This window comes from Atractosteus spatula, chromosome 27 (assembly GCF_055471065.1).
Source record: "Atractosteus spatula isolate fAtrSpa1 chromosome 27, fAtrSpa1.hap1, whole genome shotgun sequence".
NCBI lineage: Eukaryota > Metazoa > Chordata > Actinopteri > Semionotiformes > Lepisosteidae > Atractosteus > Atractosteus spatula.
In genome coordinates this window covers 8840793-8865494 of record NC_142732.1, presented here as the reverse complement: position 1 = coordinate 8865494, position 24702 = coordinate 8840793, and the positions used below count along the sequence as shown (strand labels likewise).

At 46.1% G+C, this 24702-nt stretch overlaps 1 protein-coding gene across 1 annotated transcript in view; it reads left to right on the top strand.

Moving 5' to 3' along the window:
- Positions 1 to 512: 512 nt before the first annotated feature.
- The window catches only part of ulk2 (unc-51 like autophagy activating kinase 2), a 38235-nt gene continuing 14045 nt past the window's right edge, over positions 513 to 24702 (top strand). The window contains exons 1-15 of the mRNA XM_088906693.1: positions 513 to 1888; positions 5077 to 5169; positions 6224 to 6265; positions 12860 to 12892; positions 14377 to 14413; positions 15329 to 15502; positions 16118 to 16191; positions 16716 to 16817; positions 17098 to 17156; positions 17829 to 17911; positions 18817 to 18867; positions 19262 to 19350; positions 19649 to 19820; positions 20232 to 20292; positions 24370 to 24519. Coding sequence (XP_088762819.1) covers positions 1799 to 1888; positions 5077 to 5169; positions 6224 to 6265; positions 12860 to 12892; positions 14377 to 14413; positions 15329 to 15502; positions 16118 to 16191; positions 16716 to 16817; positions 17098 to 17156; positions 17829 to 17911; positions 18817 to 18867; positions 19262 to 19350; positions 19649 to 19820; positions 20232 to 20292; positions 24370 to 24519 — 1310 coding nt within the window. The 5' untranslated portion in view covers positions 513 to 1798. The remainder of the gene's footprint in view (positions 1889 to 5076; positions 5170 to 6223; positions 6266 to 12859; positions 12893 to 14376; positions 14414 to 15328; positions 15503 to 16117; positions 16192 to 16715; positions 16818 to 17097; positions 17157 to 17828; positions 17912 to 18816; positions 18868 to 19261; positions 19351 to 19648; positions 19821 to 20231; positions 20293 to 24369; positions 24520 to 24702) is intronic.

Genomic DNA, 24702 nt, shown 5'->3' with positions numbered 1-24702 from the left:
TTATACCAAAATAGACTGAAAGAAAGCCCTGAATGCCTCCGGCTATCTCACCCCACTCCATCGTTTAAATATGAATGGAAGTCAAAATAAGTGTGAAGTTTCACCTGAGCCCCACAGCTTGTGCCCTGTGCCCCTTGCGCGAAACATACGCTAGTGTTTCTACGTAGACCCCAGCTCATTTCGTGGCTTTCCGCTTAGAGAACATGACGTAATGTTTCCAGAATTCGAATCACGCCTCTCCTTTGTCGTTGCCTCCGTGCCCCGTATTTCCAAAAATCAAGGAAAACAGGAGGTTACCCCCCCCCACACACACACACACACGCTCGAAACGACACCCCAGCGTTGGCCACGGAGTTTTATGCGTCACAAAGAACACCTGTTAAGAAACTAACCAACTCAGAAACAAATAAATTGAAATAAAAACAGTGTAATGTGAGGACTACCTCTCACGGCGGAAGGCTAAAAAAAAACTCCGCGGATGTATATATGGAGGTAGCTGCGGAAGAGGCTTCAGTTTATTGTGTAGCTGCTGTGGGCAGCGGAGCTGTAATACGGCTGAGAGAGAAAGAGGAAAATAAAGTCATTTTAAGTAATAGTGAGCCAAGTGAGACGCAATTTCAGGCAAGGTTGTTGTATCCACAAACGAAGAATAAATTCTCTTCCCTGCCTTTTTCTTGCCGCCTGGTTTTCTTGCCTTCCCAAATATCTGAAGTAAAATCGATGTGACGGGCTGATGTCCCGGTACTGTCGCTGTGTAACGTAAAGAAAACTGAGGATCCGCAAAATAAGACACCAGCACAAGAAGATATATCCTTCTGCCTGGATTTGACGCGTATATATATATTTTTAAAAGGACGCAGACGTGATACTAACTCCAAAAGTTCATCGGGCTTTCTTTGTAAGCGACACAGGATTGTGTGGGGCAGAGATACGGGTTTTAATGTCTTGACAAGTGATTTGTTTTTCTTCCGTTACTCGGAATTTTCCCAGAGGGAATTTCGATTAGAGGAGAAATGTCTTCAAGAAACCAGTTCCTGCTTTGTGCTGTAAGCAAAGGCAAAATAATCAAATATTAAAGGTTAGAAACCGACTCGACAGCGTCATGCCTTGCTCCGATACTTCAATGGATTTTTTTACGCGAACACCATGCCAGTATTGAACTGTCAAAACTCAAGGTTTTGCTTGAGATTTCAAAAAAAATCTGTGTTTTTGAAGTAGTGGGAGACAATCTGAAAGCACCGGGGTTTTATTTATCGCGAGTATGATGTTTTTGGAGTAGCAAGACGGCTAACTAGGTCAGAAATGACGACCGTTGATCTTCAAACCTGATTTTTTTTGTGCGGGTATTTTATGTGCCCTCGGTACTCCAGATACTTCCACTCACAAGTTTGCCAAACGAAATGGCTGTAAATCTGTTCCTGGACACAGAAAATGAGGAATCCGTACACCTCGACGTGCCTCCAGTAAGAGTATTATTGCGATCTTGAAAAGACGACCTTTCCACCATTACGCTTCGAGAGGAGTGCTCTGCAGTCAGTTTTTTGCTGTGCATTTTCTTTTGTTTTGTTTTTTTTTTTAACCAGAAACAAATGAAATCCGATTTGATGCGACTTCTGTCACAGGTGGTGCGGTGCGACAAGAAGACGCCAGACAAATTTAAAAAACATGACAAACGCGGAAAGGGTGATGTGGTTGACCTAGGAGCGTAACATCTGCTAAAAAAAAAAACAACTGGACGCTTAAAAGAAGAGCTCCGAGGCAAATATATTAACTTGAATTCCTTGAAGCAGGGTGAGAAATGGAGGCAGTTGGTGATTTTGAGTACAGTAGGAAGGACCTTGTCGGACACGGAGCCTTTGCAGTGGTATTCAAAGGCAGACATAGGAAGGTAAGCCTTCACAGTTATGCAAGTATGTGCGGCCAGCATTGATTTGGAAACTGGGTCAACCCCGGTACAAGGAAAACAATCATTATAGATGGTGGTATTATTGTTATTGATAGTTCTGCTGGTGAGGGCTCGCAGATATTCGTGCAGACGGGGGGGAAACCCCAAACATTCGCAGTTTATCACCAGAAATTAAAACACAATTCCAGAAAAGGAGCTTGGGTTCATTTATTTTTCTATAGCCTCCGTTCCGGGAGCAGGAAGAGGTTATATCGCACACTGCCATTCATAAAGAGGTGCGGGGGACGGCTATACCATTGAACAGCTCGTGGTGACGTAGCTGAGGTGGTGGTGACATGGTCTAATATCTCCTCTTTGGGCTTTTCATTGACAGCGCCGAGCGGCTGTGGAGTTAGACCGTCTCAGTGCTGGCTTGCACAAAGCGTGCATGCATGCTAGCTTGCAATTTGCGTAATGTTTTCTTCAGCCTTCTCCATAAAAATGCCCGCATGCCCCATGTTCCAGGAATTTCTTGTATGCATGCTGTATCACTGTACCGTTTGAAAGCTAATGTTTCTTGCATAATAAATATATACCCATTAAAGACACCTCCACAGGTTTAGGAAGAAAATGCTATTTAATGGTGGAATATATCATATGTAGGCAAAATCTGATTGGGATAAGAGCAAATGGACCTAACAAAACCTGGGAGAGTGAGTTCACTTCTGATGCTGCACATACAGAGGATAGATGAATGCATCAGGAATCAGGTTTTCTGGATCACTGCTGCAGAGATGTATTCGGACAAAGCATGTGACTCTCTGGGCTTTGGTCTGGAGGGTGCTGGGTTCAAATCCCAGATGAGCAGCTGTCGTCTCCCTCAGCAAAATACTTCTACCAGTTTGTTCTGGGAACAGCCCTGCAGTGTAAATTGCATGATGTATGAAGGTGCCACCGAAAGTTTGCAGGTTGTGGCTCCCATTATTGTATGACCATTTATGGCATCGCAGGTGTTGTAATGAAACCCAGTAAGCCAGGACTGGTCTTGGTTGGGTGCGTCTGGCAGGTCAGAAATTCAGGCTTGCTCCATTTAGCTTGGAGCTGAGCTCAGGTTTTTCTGCAATTCACATGCGTTGCACCACCAGAAATCTGCAGAGTTGCAGGGTAATGTGTAGGTGCAACCAAGCATTTGTCTTACAACTGCGGCTCACAAGCTGTTTAACATTAAGAAAAATGACATAATTCTTATATGGCACGCTTAATGCTGAGGTTACTATTAATCTCTTCTTTCGTTGCTAGGTGCAATGTTAAAGCATTTACTGTATAGTGGGTTTGCCCTGTAGGGGTGTGGGTGTGTGGAACAAGTAATATTGTTCTGGTTGATGCTGAAATGACTGTATGATCGTTGGGTCTATTAGCTAGTTGCAACCAATGAGGAAATTGGGCTAAATGGCCACCTCTTGTTTGTCACCTTTCTTATATTTTTATACCCTTCAGCTTCAGTATTTAAAAGGGAGAAGGTCAGTTTTCGGGATTTACACCTCCATCATTTCTATCAAAGGCTTTTATGCCCTAATTTCTTTGGTATCCTTACAAGGTACTGAATTGTGGGTGATGATTTTTCGACATTCGATCATCGAAGGGGGAAAGTGAGTTCAGGGGAATCTTGCCTTGTACAGGCCAGTGCCTCTTTCCAAATGCAAACAGGAGCGAGATGATGTGGGAGTATATCATACTGGCATAAATATTCCTCTAACCGACGGCACTTGACCTCTGTGACATTGAGGCTGGTGTTAATAGGTGTGTGTCACGAGAATGCCTGAGGATAGAAACAACATCCAGACTTGTGACCATATATTTATATCTCTCATTCCTGAACAGGCGTTTATTTATAGGAATATTTCCAGACTGGAGAAATGGGCAGGATTTGTCATTCCACTGCGAGAGAAGCTTTCCGTTGCCTCTCAGTCCATGCGGCCGGTTCTCCGATACCGGAGTTGCCCATCTACACATGATCCGTTTCACACCACCGTTTGAGAACGTGGCCCGTGGCATTTCTTTAAGGCAATCTCACGATGGTCTGGGACTACAGCAGGCTGTCTGGAGGCAGCTGTAGAACTGAAGGGGCACTGTGGGAGTGACAAGGGATTATCTGCACTTCCTGGTTTTATACTGTCAGAAGCGGTGTAATTTGAGGTTCTAAATCTCCGGGATGAAACTGGGGGATCGAAAACATTTATCAGTGTATTTAGACGGGGATTAGCCGTGCCTAGGCTCGGCTGTAATTCTCCACAAAACCTGAGCTGATTTTCATTTTTACTGTTGGAAAGAGCATTTTAAGAATGTAAGGTGTGTGTGGTAGGGAATTTGTAAGCTTGAGCGTTGGAGTGGTCTGTGTGCCCCATTCTGTGGCCTGCCTGCCTTCAGCGCTATCTGTGCTCCATCAGCCCTGTGCTCCTTGCTGATCAGGTTGGATCTGTTCTTTTGTTTACAGTGGGGCGCTTGAGCATGCCTGGCTGGGATCAGTCAGCTAAGGGGGCAGCTGTAGCCGCTCCAGAGTAGTACTTCTGTGCTGGAGTCCGAGTGCCCTGAGCTGAAATAAAGCCCACCTGAAACGAGACTCTTTCCCGGATTGATGTATTACAAAAATACTTTAAAGGCTTAATTAAAATTGAAAAAACTCATATTATTTATGAATGAGAGGTGACCTTATGGCCAGTCTGTCCTGTTTGGTAGTTATTAGCTAAATAACCCAGGCAACTCATCCAGCTATCGCATGAAAGAAGCCAGGTTATCAGGTTCAACAAAATTCCTCATTGGCTCAAGCCATTCTTAAGAAAACATGGGAGGAAAGCCAGGTGTGTTGCATTTCTGAGCTGGCAATCGATGCTAGTTGTAGTTGTCCTGGAAATGCTGTCAACCTTCTGAGCTAAAGTGCAGATGTTAGCTCATCTGCCTGTCAGTTTTTCTCTGTGTTTCTGAATGGGTTATCTCTGTCACCTCTGGTGTTGCAGCGTTGCACTTAGAAAATGGCAGGCTGGCAGGTCTCACTTAAATTGTCTTCTCCACACCGACTTTAACACAGGGAATTGTAACAGCAGAGCCTGAGTTTCACACTGCAGAATTAAAAAAAGGACATAAATGAGCAGGAGATTCACTAATTGCCTCATCTTTGTTTTACGTCTCTGCAGAAGACGGACTGGGAGGTGGCTATCAAGAGCATTAACAAGAAGAACCTGTCCAAATCTCAGATCCTGCTGGGCAAGGAGATCAAAATACTCAAGGTGAGGAGCGTCTCTGCTTGTCTCGAACCCAGGATCACGTCCTTCCGGTCCTCAAGCGCTGGATTTCTTCAGGTGTTAGAGGTGTTAAAGCGCTAAAGGGGTATTTTGTTTAGTAATCAGACTAGTTAAATTAAGTGCACAAGTGAAAACCCGCTGGACTCAGTATCACGATGGCTCAAATTACCATGGCCTGCTCTGTCTCGCAGGGGCTGAGCTCTGGGTGCTTTTAGCCATACTGTGACTCTGAATATAAAGGTCACTGTGCCAGGAATCTGCAATTATTCATCATTTCACAAGTTAGATCGAATATTTTAAATCTCTTTAAATAGAACGGTTCTTTGATCTTAGTAACGGTTTGGTATGGACTTGTCCTTTGAGCGTTTTGCCTTTAGCATCTCCGAGTTAATGTCCACTGCTGATTGAATATAGGGATTCTGAGCTTGAAGCTTGCCTCTTGTGCAAAGATCGCCTGACTGAGCTAAAGAAGCAGGGCAGCGCGAATCCAATTTCATCGTTCATTTAGTTAATCAAGAAAAGAGTTATCTGATTTAATGCTGATGAGTTATAGTCCAGGGTAAATGCAGTTTACTCTCATGATGTTTTTCAAGATGTCACTTGTGTTAAAAACCACACACAGTCCTAACCGTCCAACTGCTGTCACCTGTCATTTTGATAGAGGCTTGCTTTTCACCTGCCCTGCACACAAACCCTAGTTTTGTGTACAGTTAATTCTTTGTCCTCCTGTCTCGCTACATGCTTGTAATGTCAAAGAGCTGTCTTAACACTGCTGTCACACTTACTGTGTTCACTCATGCACACCTGTAGTTGAAAACTGACTTTCAGCCCTTAAGGTGCAACGGGCGTTAGACCAAAATGTATTTTAACTTTACAGATCTCTTTGCAGAAGCATTTTACCTGGCGCTCGATTGAAAGATAGACCGCGAGTATTTTCATCTATGATGGTTATTGAATTGAGCTGCCCTGAAACTATCCTTGTTTGCGATACTGAGTCTTCTAAATATTTCTCTAAAAAATGTTCTCATTCTTTTTACAGGAACTTCAACATGAAAACATTGTGGCTCTCTATGATGTCCAGGTACGTCCACCTGATTGCTGCTCTCTGGGTTTTGCGTTGGAATGAGGGAGAAGCCGAGGAGAGGTTACATGAATGAGACGAGTGCGGTTAGGGCTGTCATTTCAGTGATACTGTGATGCTCAATTGAACGTAGCATTGTGAGGTTTGGAAGCCAAGCAGAACAGTCTCTCACCTTCAACGGTTTGCTGAGAAGTGTGGAAAGGTTTTTTTTTAAAAGCTCTACTCTAAACCTGCTCTTCTGATTGGCGCCGTGGTGTAGAATCATTAACAGGGTGCCCTGATCGCTCTCCTGGGTGCTGAGGCAGCTGGTTATCAGAGGCCCTGGGCTGAGCAGAGCTGTGTGGCACCAGGCCTGTTTCCACCTCTGCATGCCCCTTCGGCGGGGAGATCAGAGAACGGGACCTCTTGCCCCCAGCGCTTCGAATCTGCCGCCCCCCCCCCCCCGACAAGGGCCACAGCCCTGCCGCCTTGATCCGTCGCAGGGCCAGCTGGCTGTGCTGCGTCCCGCGGGGAAGCAGGGAGTTCGGAAGCAGGTCCGACCCTTGCAGCTCTTTGCGGGGGCTAAAATCGCCTCCTCTGGGTTTAGCGTGAAGCACCATTCAAAGCTCTTCAGAGTAACGCTGCAAAAATAAAAAGCGTTCTGGCACTGGGAAGAGAGAGCACTTGGCTGAAGCATCCTCCTCAGCCCACGTTTAAAGCAGCATCCTGCTTTTACATAATGCTGAAATCTCGTGGCTGTGCTGTGGATTAAACACCACATGTGATCTCTGATAGAAGAGCTATTGTATGTTTAATTCTACATCCTGACTGAATGGAGTGCTGCCTTTAGAAATGGCAGATGTAAAAGGGTGTTGGGATTTCCGCCTAAGCGTTGTTTGTCTCCCCCGCTTTGCTGTAATTAGAGCAGTTCCAATATCAGGGAGCTTATTTGTTAAGTAATTTCATGTCCTGAGATTCAGATGCAGTCAGCTGTAACTGTCTCCTTGTTTTGCTGTGCATTAATTGGCATCTGTAGCTCTCAGGTTTTATAGCATTGGACTTGATATACTTGAAAGGGAGTTTGAGGCACAACCTTGTTCAAGATCTCACTTCATATTCTTGTCATATTTTGCTTCTGACAGACTTTAAAAAAAAAAAGATTTCCCTCAAATTTAAAATTGTTTCTCTCCCCTTTGGTGAGCAGCAGTCTTGCCTTACCTTTAAATGATGCGCTGATTGAGCAAGTAACCTGGGCAGGTGTCGTGGAGCTCGGCTAGTATGCAGGCTAGAACACGTGGTGGTTTTCCTGGCACTCTGGCCTGCCAATCCTTGCGTGTTGGATCAGAAATCCAGTAGAGCAGCACTCGGCCAGTCTGCGGAGAGTTAAAGCTACAGAACTCATCGGCTGTTTTGCTGCAATGCCACATGTCTGTCAGCCATCCAATCAGTCAGAAATGCGCTCTTGTCAGAGGCCTGGGTCTAAAGCGCGATTGTTTCAGTGCTCAGTTTTGAAAAACATGCCCGTGCGTTTGTCCTCTCCAAAATAAAAAGCTGTCATTTGGGGAGGAAAGAAGTGTTTTAGGTGTTTCCCTTGTGCAAAGCAGGGCTCAGCTGCTGCTCTTGCCCAGTGCTGGAGCGCCCGCGGAAGATAACAGGCATCAAAAGGTTGCAGAGACAGATCAAACACTTCCCCGTGGGAGGTAAAGAAGATGAAGGCTAATGAAGATTGATTGGAGTTCAGTGTCATGCTGCCAGGTGGTAAATATGCCAATCTTTCATTCGGCACATTGGCCTCTCTCCTTTCTGCTTAATCTTGGCAATTAAGAATTCCCTTATTCTGAGCACTCATCAGTTGAATACAGGCACCCCTGTTGTGAGTTATAAATCTTTGACTCGACCGTTCTACCTGAGAGGGATGCCCAGAGAGATATAATCTTAAATGAGGCTTAGCAATATCAGACCTCGTTGCAGAACGCATGTTTCTTTTGCAAGTATTTTTAAGATGCAATCATCCTGTAGCTGTCAGTTCCACAAAACTGGAATGCAGCCCCCATTCCAGATTGAGACAGTACTGGAAGAGGGAAGTTATTGATGCTGCTGGACGTCCCCTGCGTGGCTGATGAGGTGCCGGAGAGATGTTTGCAGTCATTATTGACAGAAGGGATATTGATCCTTCAGTCCTTGTGTGCTAAGGAGAACCGACCAAGGGATGTTGAAGCAGGGAGACCTTACAGTTTCATAAAGGCCACAAGGACGTACTTTTATTAGGTGTGGGCTAATCCTTTCTTCTCCTTATGTGGGGAAGATCAAAATGCAGTAAAATCCCAGGAGGAGGACAGCTGATCTGTATTCCGGTTTCCTAAACCTTTGCAGCCATTGCACATGGTGATCTTTTCCTCGTCGCACAGAACAAGCTTCTGATGTGCCGTGCCCTCTTGGAAACGTTTCTTAATGGATGCTACATTGATTGGAGGCGCCTCGTCAGCAGTTTAATTCCAGCCTCATAGAGAACTATAAATCCCCAGACGGGTTTTTATTCAGCAAGTCGCTGTCAAAAACCAGGCCTCTGGTGCACGTAACCTTAACTGCTGGAGTATATTATAATAAGCCAGTGTCTCTGTGCAGGCAGACAAGTTTCCCTGTGGTTTTTTTCCTATGTTGTGAAGTAGCACAAGGACGAGAGAGAATTACCTGGCACACAGTGAGCGTCCAGGAAGCGTTTGTACAGCGGGAGTGCGTGATATAAGCATATTAAAGCCGTGGGTAAATTCACATCATTTCATTCAACATGTGAAAAGTGAAATACTTTTTGGGAATTTTTAGTGTTTGTGTTACTGTGGGTGTGCGTTTCTCAGCGTTAACCAAACTAGGGTTGCAATTGCAGCCACAATCTCCTGTAGATCTAGGCTGGCTCTGGGGAAGATCAGATCAGGTTGCTCCAAGAGCGTGTTGAGAGAGTTTATAGCCATTCGCTGCCGTTGTGGACTTGATGGGGCCAGGGGTGTTGGCAGAGAACGGTTTCCCCCACCTCCTGTTTGCAGATTTTCTGCTAGCTGCGTGTAACCCTGATCTGCTGTTGCCTGTTTTAAATGTCTGCCAGTCCTTTGCCTGAAGGGTTGTGTGCAAATGATGAACAAAGGAGAGGCGAGTTCTGTATGTGGAACAAGCTGTACAAGGGAGCTGAAAAAAGGGAAAGCGTCTTTCGGAAAAGGAAGACCGGAGGAGAGACTGGAGCCGGAGTCACGTGCCTGTGAAGTACCAGCTTGTTAAAGCCCCAGGCCGCAGTAGCACAGTCTGTCCTGTCCAGCGAGGGCCCTGGGTTTCTTTTGTTCGGAGGCTGAGCTGCAGAGAATATATTTGTAGGAGAGAGAGGGGGATTGGGGTGGGAGCTGTAGAGTTTTCAGGAACTCCAGACCGGTTTCTAGGAAAAACGGAGCAGAAAGCCAGCAGGCACTCGTTATTGCATTACTGCACTCCAGCACAAGGATCCGATATCATTACATGCTGTCCAAAGCTCAATTCACTAAACCTATGGGATGTAATGAACAAAAACAACTTGCTATTCACTGCAACAGGCAGAACATTCTTGCAGCAGCTGTTCTGTTTTTGTATAGGGTTTTGCACAGTTTTCTAGGAAGGTAACAACTGATCGTGAAGGCACTGCAAAGGCAAATTGGGCACAGCTGTGGTCTTGCCTTGTGCCAGTCATGTGTCAAGAAGGAGCTCTGGTGAACAGACCTCCCCCCAACCTTGCCAGGGGGCCCCCACAGCTCTGTGAAATCAAGGGGCATATTTCGATGCAAAACAATTCTCCCACAATTGGGAGAAAACAATTCTGCAGTTTCTCCCAATTGCAGTGCTTTCAGTGCAAACTACCAGAGTCTCTCCAAGGGCACACGGGATACACAAGTGTAAAGGAAACTTGAATTATTGTACAAGTATTGTTTCAGCACAGTAAGTAAAAATGAAACAATTATGTGTGAACATTTGTGAGGAGTGAGGTAGAATTTGAAAGGCCCTGCTGTGATAATCTGTCTAGGAGTGTTGGCCAGACACATCAGGGTCTGTGTAGCAGTGCTTGAGAAGTCAAAGTAAAGTAAGTAAAGGTTTCCCCTGATGTAGAAATGCTACTAAGTATTCTGAAACAGAAACCAAAGAATGATGTTCCCGAGCTTTGAATTTGAGCACTTTTTAGTATTCTGAATGTTTATGAACAACGGCAAGTCTAATGGGGGGGGAGACATTTTATTTGTTTTAGACTTTCATCACAGTGAGGAAACTAAGGCTGAAGGCACCTCTGATGCTGGCTGGTTATATTGCAGTGTTTGTGAGTGGGGGGTGGATACAGTCGGCTAGTGAGCAGCATGTGTCCAAAGTCCCTCAGGCCTGTGAAAGAGGAAGTTGTCGAGGTTGTTTATCAAAGGGTTTGTTCTAGCACGTCTTGTCTCAGTGTTGGATTTGTTTACCCTCCTCTTTAAAAAAAAACACTTTGGAAAGTCCTGTAAAATCTTGTGAAGGGGAAAGGGGACATTTTATGCTTGTGCTTCAGGTATTCTGGGGTTTGAAATGACATCTTATCTCTTCAGGCTTTTTATTTCTCATTAGTAGGAAAGGCGTGTGTTTCATTAGAATAACAGTCATTAAAGGTTCAGTTCCCAGTGTTATCTTTTTCCTGAAGTGTACGTGCCACCTGGCTGGGTGCTACAGGAGGTGGTGGAAAGGTATATCAACGCAGGGATTCCAGTCAGGAGCTTTAAAAGGATAGAATTTGCCATTTCCCAGATAACTATCCAGGGGGCCAACATTAATACTGCATGTAACACATTTTATTACAATAACAAAAAAAGATTTGAAGAGCAGCTTTAAGACACGTCATCCACAGGGTTCTTTATGAAAGTGAAAAGTCCACTTTGGGGGGGAAAAAGTTTGGGTTTGTTTAAAGACGGCTGCCGTTAAGGTGCACGTGTCTTTCAGTCCTGTTGTCTGACGGCGTCAGGGGGCTGGAGGCCTGTCCTTCACCCAGCGCAGGAGAGGATGGGGAGTCAACAGCGTGTTATATAAACCCCAGCCACAGGTTTCTAACAAGGGTGGGCTTCCCCGCCCTGCCAAATCCCTTCACATAGCATTGATCTGGTCTTCCGTTACTGTCGGGTATCGGAAAAATACCTGAGTGGGCTCTGAGGCTGGGAATGGGGAGGTGGCAGCAGGAGGGCTGGGTGTCAGGGAGTTTATCCACTTGCTGGAGGGCTGCTGGGAGAACGAGATGCAGGCTGGGGGTGTGTGGATGGCTGGACTATTAGTAACAGGTTTTAGTGTTTGTGCTGCAGTGGATCTGTGGTTATACTGTAGACTGCACTTTTACATGCCCTCAACGCTCCTCCAGTACAGTCCTATCAAAGCACCGACACAGACCTCTGTCGCTGCACAGGTACGAGTGAAGTGCACATTTCCCTCGTCTTACTTTGTGCTTTGTTTTTTTCTTGTTTTCAATTGTTTTTTGTGATGGTGTTTCAGGTGCCTCCATCTTTTTCGGTACAGTTAGTTTTCCCATTTTTTTCCTCCTATGGAGGACCTCTCCATGGGCGTCGGACATTGTGCCCTCCCCTGACAACGCTGCAGCTGAGAGGCTGTCCGCTCTTTTTTTGCTGAAGGCTGTGGCCTTAATGTCCATGATCTTCAGAGCTGATATCAAAACTCAGCCTTCATGAGAAGGGCAAAACACGGTTCCAGTGAAAGGATAGGCGCAAGTGGCAGTTTTGTATGCAGCACAAAAATGGCAAGATTGTTAAAAGTCCTTCCTGTAATCTGGATATGAAGGGAGCAGTATCTGAGGATTTCAGTCAGTGCCAACCACTGTTGTAACGTGGCGTTGATTGGTAAGTTTCAGGTTACACCATATCTGGTTACATCCTATCTATACATTTAATTGCTTTGCAGCACAGTCTTTCATGTGCATGATGAAAACTGGAGTAGTGAGAAGGCTGCATTTCTGGTTTAAATCAGCCATTTACTTTGTGTAATTGCTCTCGATGGTCTCCCTCAGGCCCTCGAAGTTCTCTCTCTACTTTCTTCACGTTCTTTTCTGGAGGCTTGCCAATCAGCTCAGTCCTGATTCTTGGAAAACATTCTGTTTTTGGGCTTCAATCCAACACTGGAACCCCCAGGAGTATTGACAAGAGGAGGCCCCAAAAGCAGTCCTGTTGCTTGGCAGCCTGGTCTCCCCCAGAGTGAAACTCAGGCTCTCTCACTCAGGGCGTGAGTGTGTAATGAGAGGCTTTTCAGTATTTCTGGCCAAGCGGGGGTTTCCTTATAGAGCTCCCTCTGTGGCTTTAGACAGGAAATGGAGAGGACAGAAGCTTAACTCTGTTTTGATAGCAGATCTCATTATTTAGGATTTTCATGTCCTTCCAAGCCTGGCTTATCTGACTCAAATCCATGAACCAATACAGTGTTGGAAAAATCAGGCAGGGCATCGTCACTGAAGTGTTTTGTACACACAGCATTTTGCTTAAGAATGGGATTTAGAAATAACCATCACAGATGCTTAATGGGAGCACTGCTTATGAAGCTATTAAACTAAAGATAGGAGATGTAACCTTTTCTCTTTATTTTCAGGAAACACCGAACTCTGTCTTTCTGGTCATGGAGGTAAGATAAACATGCTGGCGCGCCTGTTTACAGTCTCAGCCCAGACACATAATGAGGGGTCATTCTGAGCTCTCCTGGCACCTTGTTGTTCTCTATGAGTAATCTCTCCCCATATCTGCTGACTCGTCTCATGTCTAGTCCTTAAGTGTCAGTTTCTGTCTGAGTCACATGAGCCCAATACAGAAGTGATAGCCCAGTGTCATCAGGAGATACACAGCCAGTCTCAGCTAGGCACTGAACACACTTGAAACTACCTTGAAAATAAACAAAAGGTATGCTTTTGAGCTGCTTTTCTAATACTTGACCCTGTAAAACAGAACTGTAAAATACGGCTATCTTGCCATTAGTGTACTGTCTGAGCGGGTCTGCTGTGCTGTCCTTTTATAAAGAACAATCATGATCTTATTTTAGCATAAAGCTTGCAGTGAGGCTCCCTGTGTAGAAGCTGGTTATGGAACAGCTAGCAGGCTGATCTGGGACTCGTTAGGAGCACAAAACAATACGCACCAGCGGAGATGGGACCCAGCTGATAAACAGCACATCTGTCAGCCCGAACTCCTCTGCGGCCCCCTCTCTCCGCGCCGCAGATGTCACACTGGTGAAGCTGCAAGGGGAGAGGAAAGCCAATTAATTTCACAGCGGCGGCATGTTGCTCTTCCATTCCGTTGCATTGCAAGTTGGCCTTCTGAGCTGGATGTGACGCCGGTGTTCTTATTAAATTTAACACTGCTCCAAGAGGAGGACAGCGAATCTCCCCTCGCTGAGCTTTCTGCATGAGGCACTGGGGTTGGAAGAGGTACAGAGGGCTAAAGACACACAGACAGCAGATGCCATATGGACTTCCCTTAATTGTTCTGGGGTGTGCGTGAAGGGTTCTGGTGGCCTTACAGCTGGAGTCTCCCTGGAGGGCCTGGTGTCTTCGGGGTTGTGTTCATCTGAGTTGCACAGTTGGGCTGATTTAATTGACACAATAATTGTGATACTTCTAACTGGGCTCTAGGTCACTCGTGGGTAATGGTCTTGAATGAAGTGAATGTCTTGTGAATGCGTCATCAGCCGTAAAAGACTTGGAAAAATCCTGTTTCCCCCCCTAAATAACAGAAGAAACACTGCCATAATGCACAGCAATTTTGTTGGTGAAATATTTGTCTCAGAGGTGTTGATCTGACCTTACTTTAATTAGCACCGTCAGGCCCCAGGGAATTAATAGGCAATAACTTTGGCGTTAATATTGAAGCATTTTAGTGAGCAGATCTAAGTTTAATTAACGTCCTAGAGATTCCATATCCCTTCTGATCTTTCTGAGACGGTGGGTTAAATTGTAAGCAACTGGAGGAGAGGTGTTGAAGATGAAATGATCTGAGGTGCACAATCGGCAATTCAGTGTAGGTTTTGCAAAGGATATCTTTTTGTAATCCTCATTCAAAAGCCACTGTGTAATAATTTTGCTGAGGCTGATAATATCTCTCCTCGCTTTCCCCCAGTACTGCAATGGAGGGGATCTGGCAGACTATTTGCAAGGTAAGCATGAGAGAGAATTACAGACTGTGCTTCTCATTTATCACAGCCCCCCGCCTGCCTGGCAGTGTATCTGGAGCCCATTATTTAAATGAAAAATATTTTCTTCAGGGGGCCGCTATGGTGCAATACAGAGTGAAGGTCTAGTTCGACAGAGCACTCTGAATGTCAGCTGTCTTCCCCCATATAGCCATGACTGCAGTATCAGTGAGAAGTGTTTGGTAGGCTTATTACTGTGAATGCCTCCATATGAAAATTGAAGAAGGGAAAAAAACCTTAGCAACCAGAATTAAATTATTTTTTCAAGGGCCTAGAGCTACGTTTTAGCGTCGTTTGGTGTTTTGTTTTTAGAAAACAAATTCTGGACATAGTCCCCCTAGTACTGTTGCTCGTTATGTTTTAACAGTTCAGCAGGCAGTTGACAGGCTGTGAGATTTCCTTCAAACGCGCTCGCTGTTGAAATGCTCATTTGCAATTTTAAATCAGTCATGTTAGTCTTTACAGGAATTCATTAAGGGTTTTTATATTTACGTTCGTCCTGCACTAACCCCTTGTTCCCCACAGTCGCTCGATACAGTACCTATCTGCTACTGCATACTTGCATCAGTTAGAATTAGTTTTAATCTAGTTTGCCACTAGATTCCAAGATCCCAGTCTTTCCTAAAATAACTCCTGATTCCCCATGATATTCTGGATATTCTTTCACTGGGAATTAACCACAAGTTAAATGCCCTACCGTATACTTTCTTATACGTGTAAAAGTTACATGTGGTATTACAGAGACGTCCATGGAGTACGCTGTTAATAGCCACAGTTTTGCAGTGCTCGCTTGTTAGCATGTCATGCATTGCTTGTGTAGCTGCAGTTGTCTACAGCGATTCAGCCCTGTCCCCTCCTGCTCTTCCCCCCCCCCCCCAGCGAAGGGCACTCTGAGGGAAGACACGCTCCGAGTGTTCCTGCAGCAGATCGCCGCCGCCATGCGTGTCCTGAACAGCAAGGGCATCATCCACCGGGACCTCAAGCCACAGAACATCCTGCTGTCCTATGTGGGGCGCAAGAAGTCCAGCCTCAATGGGATCCGGATCAAAATAGGTAACCATCCATCTGGAGCAGAGCAGGACTGCTGTACTTGGGTAGGAGCCCTGGATTGTCCAGCATAAGAGCTGAACTTGGGTTCCTAGTTACATATTAGTAAGTGGATTACCTGGGCCTTGATGCATGGAAAGCCTTGATCCATCTACTGATCCCAAACTGCAAACCATTAACCTCATGAAGGGTCTTTACTGGGTAGAAGGGAGAGTTTCGGGTTTATGGTTTGACAGGGGTGGGGGAAAGTTTTGATTTGATTCAAGCCCTGCTCACCTTTCATGAGTCAAAGCTTCCCAATTCCGATGCTTAGGATTCTGGATGCACTAGGTTTCCCCCACTCTCTTTAAAATGCTCAACAGCTTGGGGCAATGGAGAAGGGATGAACTGAGCGTACTTCTGTTCAGAACTTGAAAGGCATGGACATCCTGCTGGTTTCTGAACTATGATGACCAGAATTGGGGAATCCTTGTTCTAACATCAACACCGTGGAATTTCATCCTCTGTAGAGCGATCATGGGTTATGACACTCGGATGACAATAATAACTGTACCAGTAATGGTTGCAGCCGTTGTCAGAGCACTGGCTTGTTTACCGACGCCGTCTCTTTGCTTTCTGCAGCTGACTTTGGTTTTGCCCGATACCTGCAGAGCAACATGATGGCAGCCACACTGTGCGGGTCCCCCATGTATATGGTAAGTGTGTGAGGAAGTGCCAGAGGCCCTGATGAAGACCTAAGGGCTGTTTGATGCAACGTCCCCACACAGACTGCCAAGACTGAGACTCTGAAGATGCCATGGTACCATAGCTGGCATGGCACCCTCTGTGCTTAACACGTGGGTGATAGAAATGTTCGAGGTTAGAGCACGTGATTTCTTTCACCCTGACTCCTAGCAGCTTGTTGATCTGCCTGTTTAGAGCATTCCTCTCAAGGCTCCAGTTTTTAGTCACTAGAGCAATAAGGTTTAGTGTTTTCCCGTAGCTCAGCCCTAATTCAGATTCCTGTTCGTGTATCTGGTCCCAGTTTTTGCTTCTCTTCCTTGATCATTGGTTAATATTTCAAATCTCTGTTGTTCCACGTCCAGTGTATTGAGCTTTTTTAGGCTGAGTACCACACTGCTTTTAGTCCTGAGGTTCTTGTGCCTTCAGCATGATCTGTGCACTGCGAGCCTTGCTGTACCTTGGCTGAACTCTCTTAGTGTTTTCATCTTTCCCCCAGGCTCCTGAAGTGATCATGTCTCAGAACTACGATGCCAAAGCTGACCTGTGGAGCATCGGGACTGTCATTTATCAGTGTCTGGTGGGGAAACCACCCTTTCAGGTACAAAGCCTCATTTTCCTCATGGAGCAAAAGGGTCACGTTGTGAACCTCCGGAAAGAAATAGCTTTGTACATATTAAGAAAAATCAAATATTGATTTCCACTTCATTTCTAGTGCGAGCTCTAGTGTGTATGTAGAGGGCCTGCTGAACTCCTGCAGTGCGTGTTGATTATCTGCATGGGTTTACGGAAAATAGAGTTAAGCCTTTAAGAAAGGATAGAGAGGTTTTAATTTTGACATTGATATGGAACCTAATGAACGCTGCTTTGTCTCTTTACAGGCAAACAGCCCCCAAGACCTCAGGCTTTTCTATGAAAAGAACAAGACCCTGGTGCCTAAGTATGTGGTGTCTTTGCTTCATTGTTCAGCCAGCCCAATTCTGTTTACCTCCCATGACTTTTTCTGTGCTATATGTAATGCCCTTCTCACTACTGTGAGCATCAGAAGGTAGTCGTGGAGGAGGAAGTTCTTTTCTTATTGCCACTGTTGCTGTGTCAGTTTTGATGTTAATTTGTCATATTCAGAACGGCTACAAAAGGAGGTGTTTAGCTTGTCTAGCCCATCTGCACTGTCCTTCTAAGCCTCTGGCATGGGCATCAAAGGGCAATTTAATTTTATGGCAACTGATGGGGGGGGAGGGAATGGGTCTGTACCTCTAAAGTGTTGTGACCCTGGCTCCTAGCAGCTTGTTGCTCTACCTGCTCACAGCATTCCTCTCAAGAGTCCAGTTTTTAGCTGCTTTAAATGTGCAGTCTCTCCAGTTGTACGTCTGAAGGTATAAATCGAAGAGCCTCAGTGTAGCACTTGTTGTGATGAAACGGCTTCAGGTTGACCTCTAAACTCTTGTGGGTGCGTTGTGATGGGCTAGAGCCGATGAAGCTGAGTGACTGTTATGCGCTGGCCTGCCTCGGTGACCGAACAGCACCACGGTCCTGCGGCCTGCTTTCAGTGAGGCTGCCGTTGGCCGTTGCAGCCAATTGACTCTCCTTGGTTGTGTTTGGGACTTTCCAGCATCCCCAGGGAGACCTCACCACACCTGGGCAATCTCCTGCTGGGCCTGCTGCAGAGGAACCAGAAGGACCGCATGGATTTCGGTCAGTCAGTCAGCGCATTAAGCTTGCTCTTTCTTTGACCGTTTTGTGAAAAAACTTTGCATGCAAAACCACTTGTATTCAACACCGAACACTTCCAGCACTTAAGCATTACTGAGTCTTGTCATCACTTAATGTCGACTGCTGTATATTGTAGAATTGCTTTTACCTCTTAAGGAGTGCAAATATTTGCCCCTGGCCTCAGCAATCACAAGACATGCTATCTCTTGCCCTGTCGCTTGGTTTGTAGAATCTGACCGATTATTTGCCTTGAACAGCCCATTTTATATGTGCCCATGGCTTTGTGTATAAATAGCATCAGAAGGGATGCAGAGGAATGCCTGCCACTGTCGAAATCTGTTCCAGCTCTGTCTGGCCTTTGTGTGCCACCTTCCCAAGGGCGAGATTCTTGGCTCTGTAATCGTGGCCAGGTTCCCTGTGTTGCTGTTTGTTTGTGTGCAGGGTCACCGAGTCCGTGGGGCTTCACAGAGGGCCTGATTGAAGTGCAGTGGGAGCTTAAGTATTAGAATTGCATGTTTATGTAGAATGACAGGTGTTTCATAACAGCTGTAAAGCCTCTGTAAATAATGCCATATCTGACCACATATAAACCTGTCATACACATCTTGAAGGCAAGAATCTTGTGCGTCTCTATTGAGACTGAGGCGGATTGAGGCTGTATTTGTGCAAATAGTTCGTTGTTTAACTAGATGTCAACACTCCTAAAATTGGTAACAAGTGGTAATGTTTTTTTAACCTTAATGCAGGCATACATTCTGGGAATTTCAGTTTTCTGGCTCAAAAGTGTTGTCTATTCTAGCAAAAACAGAAAGTTTTGTATTGCGAGCTTTCAAAAAGACTTGCAGTCACAGCAGGTGTGAATAATCTGCCTTTCTTTTTGTTCTCAGACACGTTTTTCAGCCATCCTTTCCTGGACCCTTCATCCACCATTAAAAAATGTAAGTATAAGGAGGAAGAGGATCTAAACGAGTTGAACAACAGACAAAACCAAGATCTAAGTTTACTTCAGCCTTATTAGGGTGAATCCTCACCACCCTCACCTGCTCTGTCCACAATGTGCTTGGAGTTCGTTGTTGACAGATGCACTAGACTGACACCCTTGCTGCCAGGTGAGATCCTTAGATCTATTTGCTATTGCTGACCACACCTGCGCAATGGGCTCAGGGTGCTGCCTTGAATTTGTGACCTTTCATATGTTCTTAAGGCATTAAAAGCTACTTCGTTGAGTCCTAGGAGAGCCCGAGTCCGCCCGGCCCTAGAGCCCAGTTGATCACATGTCCTGTGTATTGCGGTAAATGTGGCGCTGACAGTTCTGCATGCGTTACTCTGCAGCTTGCCCAGTGCCCGTGCCAAGCTGCCCCAGTTCCGTGTCCGACAGCTCCTGTGGCAGCTCCCCCTCCTGTCGCTTCGCCTCGCCACCTGTGAGTATAATCCTCTTTTTCTTGGCTCGCCTGCAAGAGCCTGACACGTAGACTTGCACGTCTGCAATAGCTAATTAAGACAATTCACAAACCTGAAAAGGTGACCTTAAAGTACTGACATAGCCGGTCCTGCAATTATTCAGTGACTTTGTGCAAGAGGGTCTCGAAATACAAAGACTTGCTCTGCTGTTTTGCGAGTATCACTTGTAACCTGCTTGACAATAATGTCCGTCCGTGCCCTGAGGCCTCTGTAACTTTCTGGGGGTCCGAACTGAGACGTCCCCCCGTTCTACCCCAGTCTCTGCCAGACATGCAGACTCTGCCAGAAGATGTTCTCTCCTCGCCACCGCTCGGCCCCCCCAACTACCTGCAGCTGTCCAAGGAGTCAGGGGGCAGCACCAGCAGCAAGAACTCCTCCTGCGACACCGACGACTTCGTCCTGGTTCCCCACATCTCTGCGGAGCAGTCCTGTAAGACAGCGTGCATGCCTGGCCACTCTCTACACAGAGCACAGAGCGACCAGCCTCACACAATATAAACACGCAAGAAGAGCAGGGATGTCCTATAATGCATACGACTATAATCTCAGATATTCCAAATCTGAATAACCTAAATAGGGCTAGAGTAGTTTGTAGCATGGAAAGGATCCTGCACTTCAGGATGGGGCAGATTGTGAAGCAGTACTGTCTGTTTACAGCTAAACCCGTTACATCCACTTTTAATTGATGTAAGATTCTTTAGCGCAGTGATCAGCTATGCAATTAAACCAGTGCATTCAGAGCACAGAGTAGAGAACAGTGAGCACGCCTGCGCTGTCCGGCGTGGCTGGCCTTGCCTGCCACTGAGCTGCCCTCAGTCCCCTTCTCGTCTCTCTTTCACAGATGACCTGCCAGTGGGAGCAGCAGGGAGGCGGCCGTCCAGTGAGTTCCTGCTGTGCGGAGGGTGAGTGACTGTGAGGACAGGGGTTGCTGACGGAGGATGCGACAGGGCGGTTGTCCCCTTTCTGCTGTGCATTTGTTTCCTGCTTATTCAGCATCCCTCTCATCCCTGTTTAGTTTTGTCCACCATTTTCTGTAGTTTTGAGTTTTGAAGTGGTCTGCAATTGTCGTTCGTTACAGTTAAAACAATTATAGGGCCACATTCAGAAGCTGGTTTCTGGGGATTCATTTCTAATTCCTGCATATTCTGAGTTGTGTGAAAATATGAATCCTACTCTTTCCAAGTTAATGACAGCTAATGCAGAGATCTTTATCACTTTTTTTCAGTGGTGATTTCAAGCTGTCGAACTGCACACAATAGCATATCCCTTCTATGCCCCTGGTAGCTTTAACGCCTTAACAGCTGTACAAACATTTTAGAAGGGTTTAATTGTTCAGCTGTGCCACCATCTGTGCAAAGATTTAGGAACATCAAACATTGTGCCACCCTACTTGGCTCGACTGCAAAGCATAATGGACTTCAGTTCTGTATTCCATTTTTGATGCGGTTTGACCTTTTTATTTATTTTTTTACACTTTGAGCATTGGTTTAGAATAGGGGGGTTTGTAGCAGAATTTTCTGAGTGAAGTGGGGTGTGGGTGTTTTGCATGTTGCTTTGAAAGTATCAGACAATGCTATTACAGGTGCAGCAGTACCCTGCCTTCAACCTAAAGAGGGTGAAGACGTAATTGGGATGAGACCCGGGGGTTAACCGAGTTGGGTGAGAATCTAGTCTGGTCAAAATCTGGACTTTCAGGCAGTGTCTGTCATACACTTTTCATTGTGTGCATGTAACCCTTACCTTCAAAAGGGCTTGACGCCATAAAATGGCTCGAAGCATTTTCTTAGCATCAACCCTGGAGAATAAATAGTGTGCTGATTAGAATTAGGGGCAAATACTGTCGTTGGATAACAGTGGTGCTTGCTCTTTAACAAATAATTAGTTTGACTGATGGGTCTAGGTTTAATACACTTGAGGGGGAGTTATTGATTATATTCCTGAAGCCCGATTGGCTGAGCTTCTGCAGCTGGATCTCCGGCCATTGTTTGCTCGGTCTTAAAATAACAAAAAATTTTGGGGGGGGCAGAAAATCAGCTTCTGATCCTTAACAACCTTTGCACTCTAAGAGAGAGAGGGGCTCCACATGTTTAGCCGAGCTGTGACATTCCCATCTGAGCGTGCAGAAGAGCTGACATGAAAAGGGGAAAACCGGAACTCGCTCGGGAGAATGTATTTCCACCAGTCTGTGTTCCGGCAGTCGGGTTCTGCACTCGTCTCGCCCAGGTCTCTGGCTGCTAGGCTCCATTCTGCCGTCTCCTGAGGGGCCTGAGCCTCAGCCCCCGTTGTCCTGGCTCTGCGCGCTGCTTTCTGAAACACCCAGCAGCACCTGCTCAAACCCACTTCCTTTAGCACTGCCGAATGCTGCAGCTTGGGGATTTTTTTTTTTTGTCTGCAACGAACCCAAAGCCTATAAATAAATCTGTTTATGCACTTGCCCTTTAACATTGGCTTCGGAATAGCACCCTTCCTAAGGGCTTTGGAGTTTCTGAAGCTCAGAAAGACCCAGAAATCAGTTCCATTCGAGCTTGTGGTTAGAAGATCTTAAAGATGCTAAGTAAGCTGTACCCTAGCACTGCACTCTTATCATATGCGTTAAATGAAGTTTGTTTCCTCTGTGAAGGTTTAAACTTTCCCAGGCAGACACTCCAGGCACTGTGACAGTTGACACTGGGAGTCGTTTTTGGTGTTCTGTTCTTTTTGCCAGCCAACGGTTTTGCAATAGCGTGCAGTAAATAAAAACAAGGAACCAGTAGCCCTTACCACAAGAATTTATATCCAGATTCATGCGTCAGTCCTAGCTGACAGCTTTGATTGTGCTGTTATGCAATTCCTCTGGATCACAGGGCGGAGAGATGACTGAAATACGTATCTCAAAAGAGCAGCTGTGTGAATGTCCTTTTTTTAAACCTCTGAATTCCTGTCCTGTTTACTGACTGGCTTCCTCCTGCATCCGGTCTTGACTCCTTGATGGTGGAGATTCATTTTTGGACAATCCTGCCTGTGATTCACTCTGGTGCCCCGGTTTAAATGGTGAAAAATGGGAAATGGTGTGGCGACGCTGGCAGGAAAGACACCATGTGGAGGGAACCGAACGCCAGCGCAAATGAACCCGATCAGCAGTTCGTGGGGAAAAAAAAACAGTACCAAGTTCAAGAGGATGGCTTGAAATTGCATGCTCCCCCCACCCCCTGCACACGGAGGATCATCGCTGTTATTTTCTGACATGCAGGAGAGGGGGTGTCATGTTTCCATGACTGGCTCTCTCGGTGCTCAAGCTCCCCTCCTGAGTAATCATCTGGGAAGGAGCCAAGACCAGCACCTCGTGGCAGATCATTGACTTTTCCTGGAGGTCTGTAAAAAGCCGGCACGCTGCTCCTATGACTCACCGGCTCCGCTGTGTTGTTATTCTTGTGGGAACTTTATTTTTGGTGGATTTTCCCTGTGTCAAGGGAGCGGACACCTCCGGAACGTCGTGGTTCGGGGACTGTTAAAGAACTCGGCAAAGTTCCACCCAGCGACACCCAGTCGTGCCTGAATGGCGTTGCCTGTTGCCTCCAAAGTTAATCATGCAGGTGTAACATGACGTCAGGGGCCGAATGATCAACTGTGCTGAGTCTCTGGCTCCTTGACTACCGGTTGTTTTTGAATCATCTTGCTCGAATTGAGAGACAGGGATGGTTGCGGTTCAAGGCGCCGCAGCAATATAAAAGTTCTTGAACTTAGTAGGTTTTAAATTGTAAGTGAAGTTCGTGTGGGATAAACAGCTGTTACCGATGGGCTTTCCTGTACTGTGGTAAGCAGCCAGGATATTTGGTATATTTGTAAATGTAAATACAGATGAAGTGTTGACAGACTGGGACTTCAGGGGTTCCTGGGAACGCGTTTGCTATAAATACTCCAAACAGCCAGACCATACCTGTCCTGCTGAAAGAGATGTCGCTGCAGTAACAGAAGATGTGTCAGGAGGGTCTATTAGGAATACTCCCAATGCAGAAATAGGATTCCTTTTATGTTACTGAATATATGGAGCTAATCACATTGCATGCCATGAGGCCATTTTAAGTTGGGATCCTTCTTTGTTTTCTGCTGTCTGACAACTTAGAGTACTTTAATTCCAGTAGGGAGAGGAACCTTCTGTTGTAAAAGATTGTGTTTTTGTCCAAACACAAAAACCAAACACTTTGTTCGCACACAAATCCCCTTTCACTGTTTGTACATGCCATGACTGCGTCATAAGTTACTTATATCAGCGTGCTGTTCTTACTGCAGTGGTTTCCCCCCTCACAGCCCCATTTCAGAGCTGCAGAAATCTGTTTACAGTTATGTAACAATAGCCTGTTATACCTCCATTCAAATAGGCTCTTCCAGAGTTACAGGCAGCCCCCCACCCTCCCCGGGATGTTTTTGATGAATCCGGAGCATGACCTTTGCCCTAAGACAGTGTGTTCTCCCGAAGAGAAGAAAAGAACGCTTTGTTTTTGTTTTTTCGGAGTCTGAGTTCCGCAGAAGTGTGGGCTCTGCCTTTTACTCCGCCTCCTGGTACAACCTGGGCTGGTGATTGGCTGATCCCAGTGTTGTTTACTTTCAGACCACTCCTCCTCAGGGGGGTTTGCTGCTGGTCTGCCTGCATTGAGTTTTATTGTAACACTCATCTCTTAGACTAGTGCTGTCCTTCTAGACTTGAAAATTCACTCTTTAGATACCTCTAGAGCTACCTGAGCAGAATTGATTAATAATTGCAGTGATCTCTTTGTGTGGGTTTCTTCAGTTTGTAACAGACTGAAAAGCTGCACCAATAAAGGTGCTTTTGTTTTGAGAAGCTGATATATATAAGAATTCACACTCCTGGATCGTCTTATGCAGAGGGACAGTGTGCAGATTCTGCAGAGATTTTAGGGTAGGTTGCAGGGAAGGGAGGTGGTTCAGTTGTGGGGTCCCAGTGTGAGCCGGGTCTCAGCCTCCTCCTTCTCCTGCTGCAGACAGCCACAGCCCCCGTCCGGCCAGCCCCCCGCGGTGTCGCCCCGTGCCGAGACCACCCCCATCCCGGTTCCCACCCAGGTTCGCAACTACCAGCGCATCAACCAGAACCTGTCCAGCAGCCCCACGACCACGCTGTACAGCTCCCCCAGGTAAGCAGTAGGGGAGGAAGGTGAGGGTTGGGTGGTGGATGGTGGTGGTGGGGGGGGGGTGTTTAGCATGTTAGTCTGTTAAAGAGCAGATCTACCACACTATCTTCTGAAGTGCAATTAAGATTCACAAATTTCCTTAACTTGTTTTTTGGAAAAAGCGCAGTCATTCCGGATGTCTTTAGG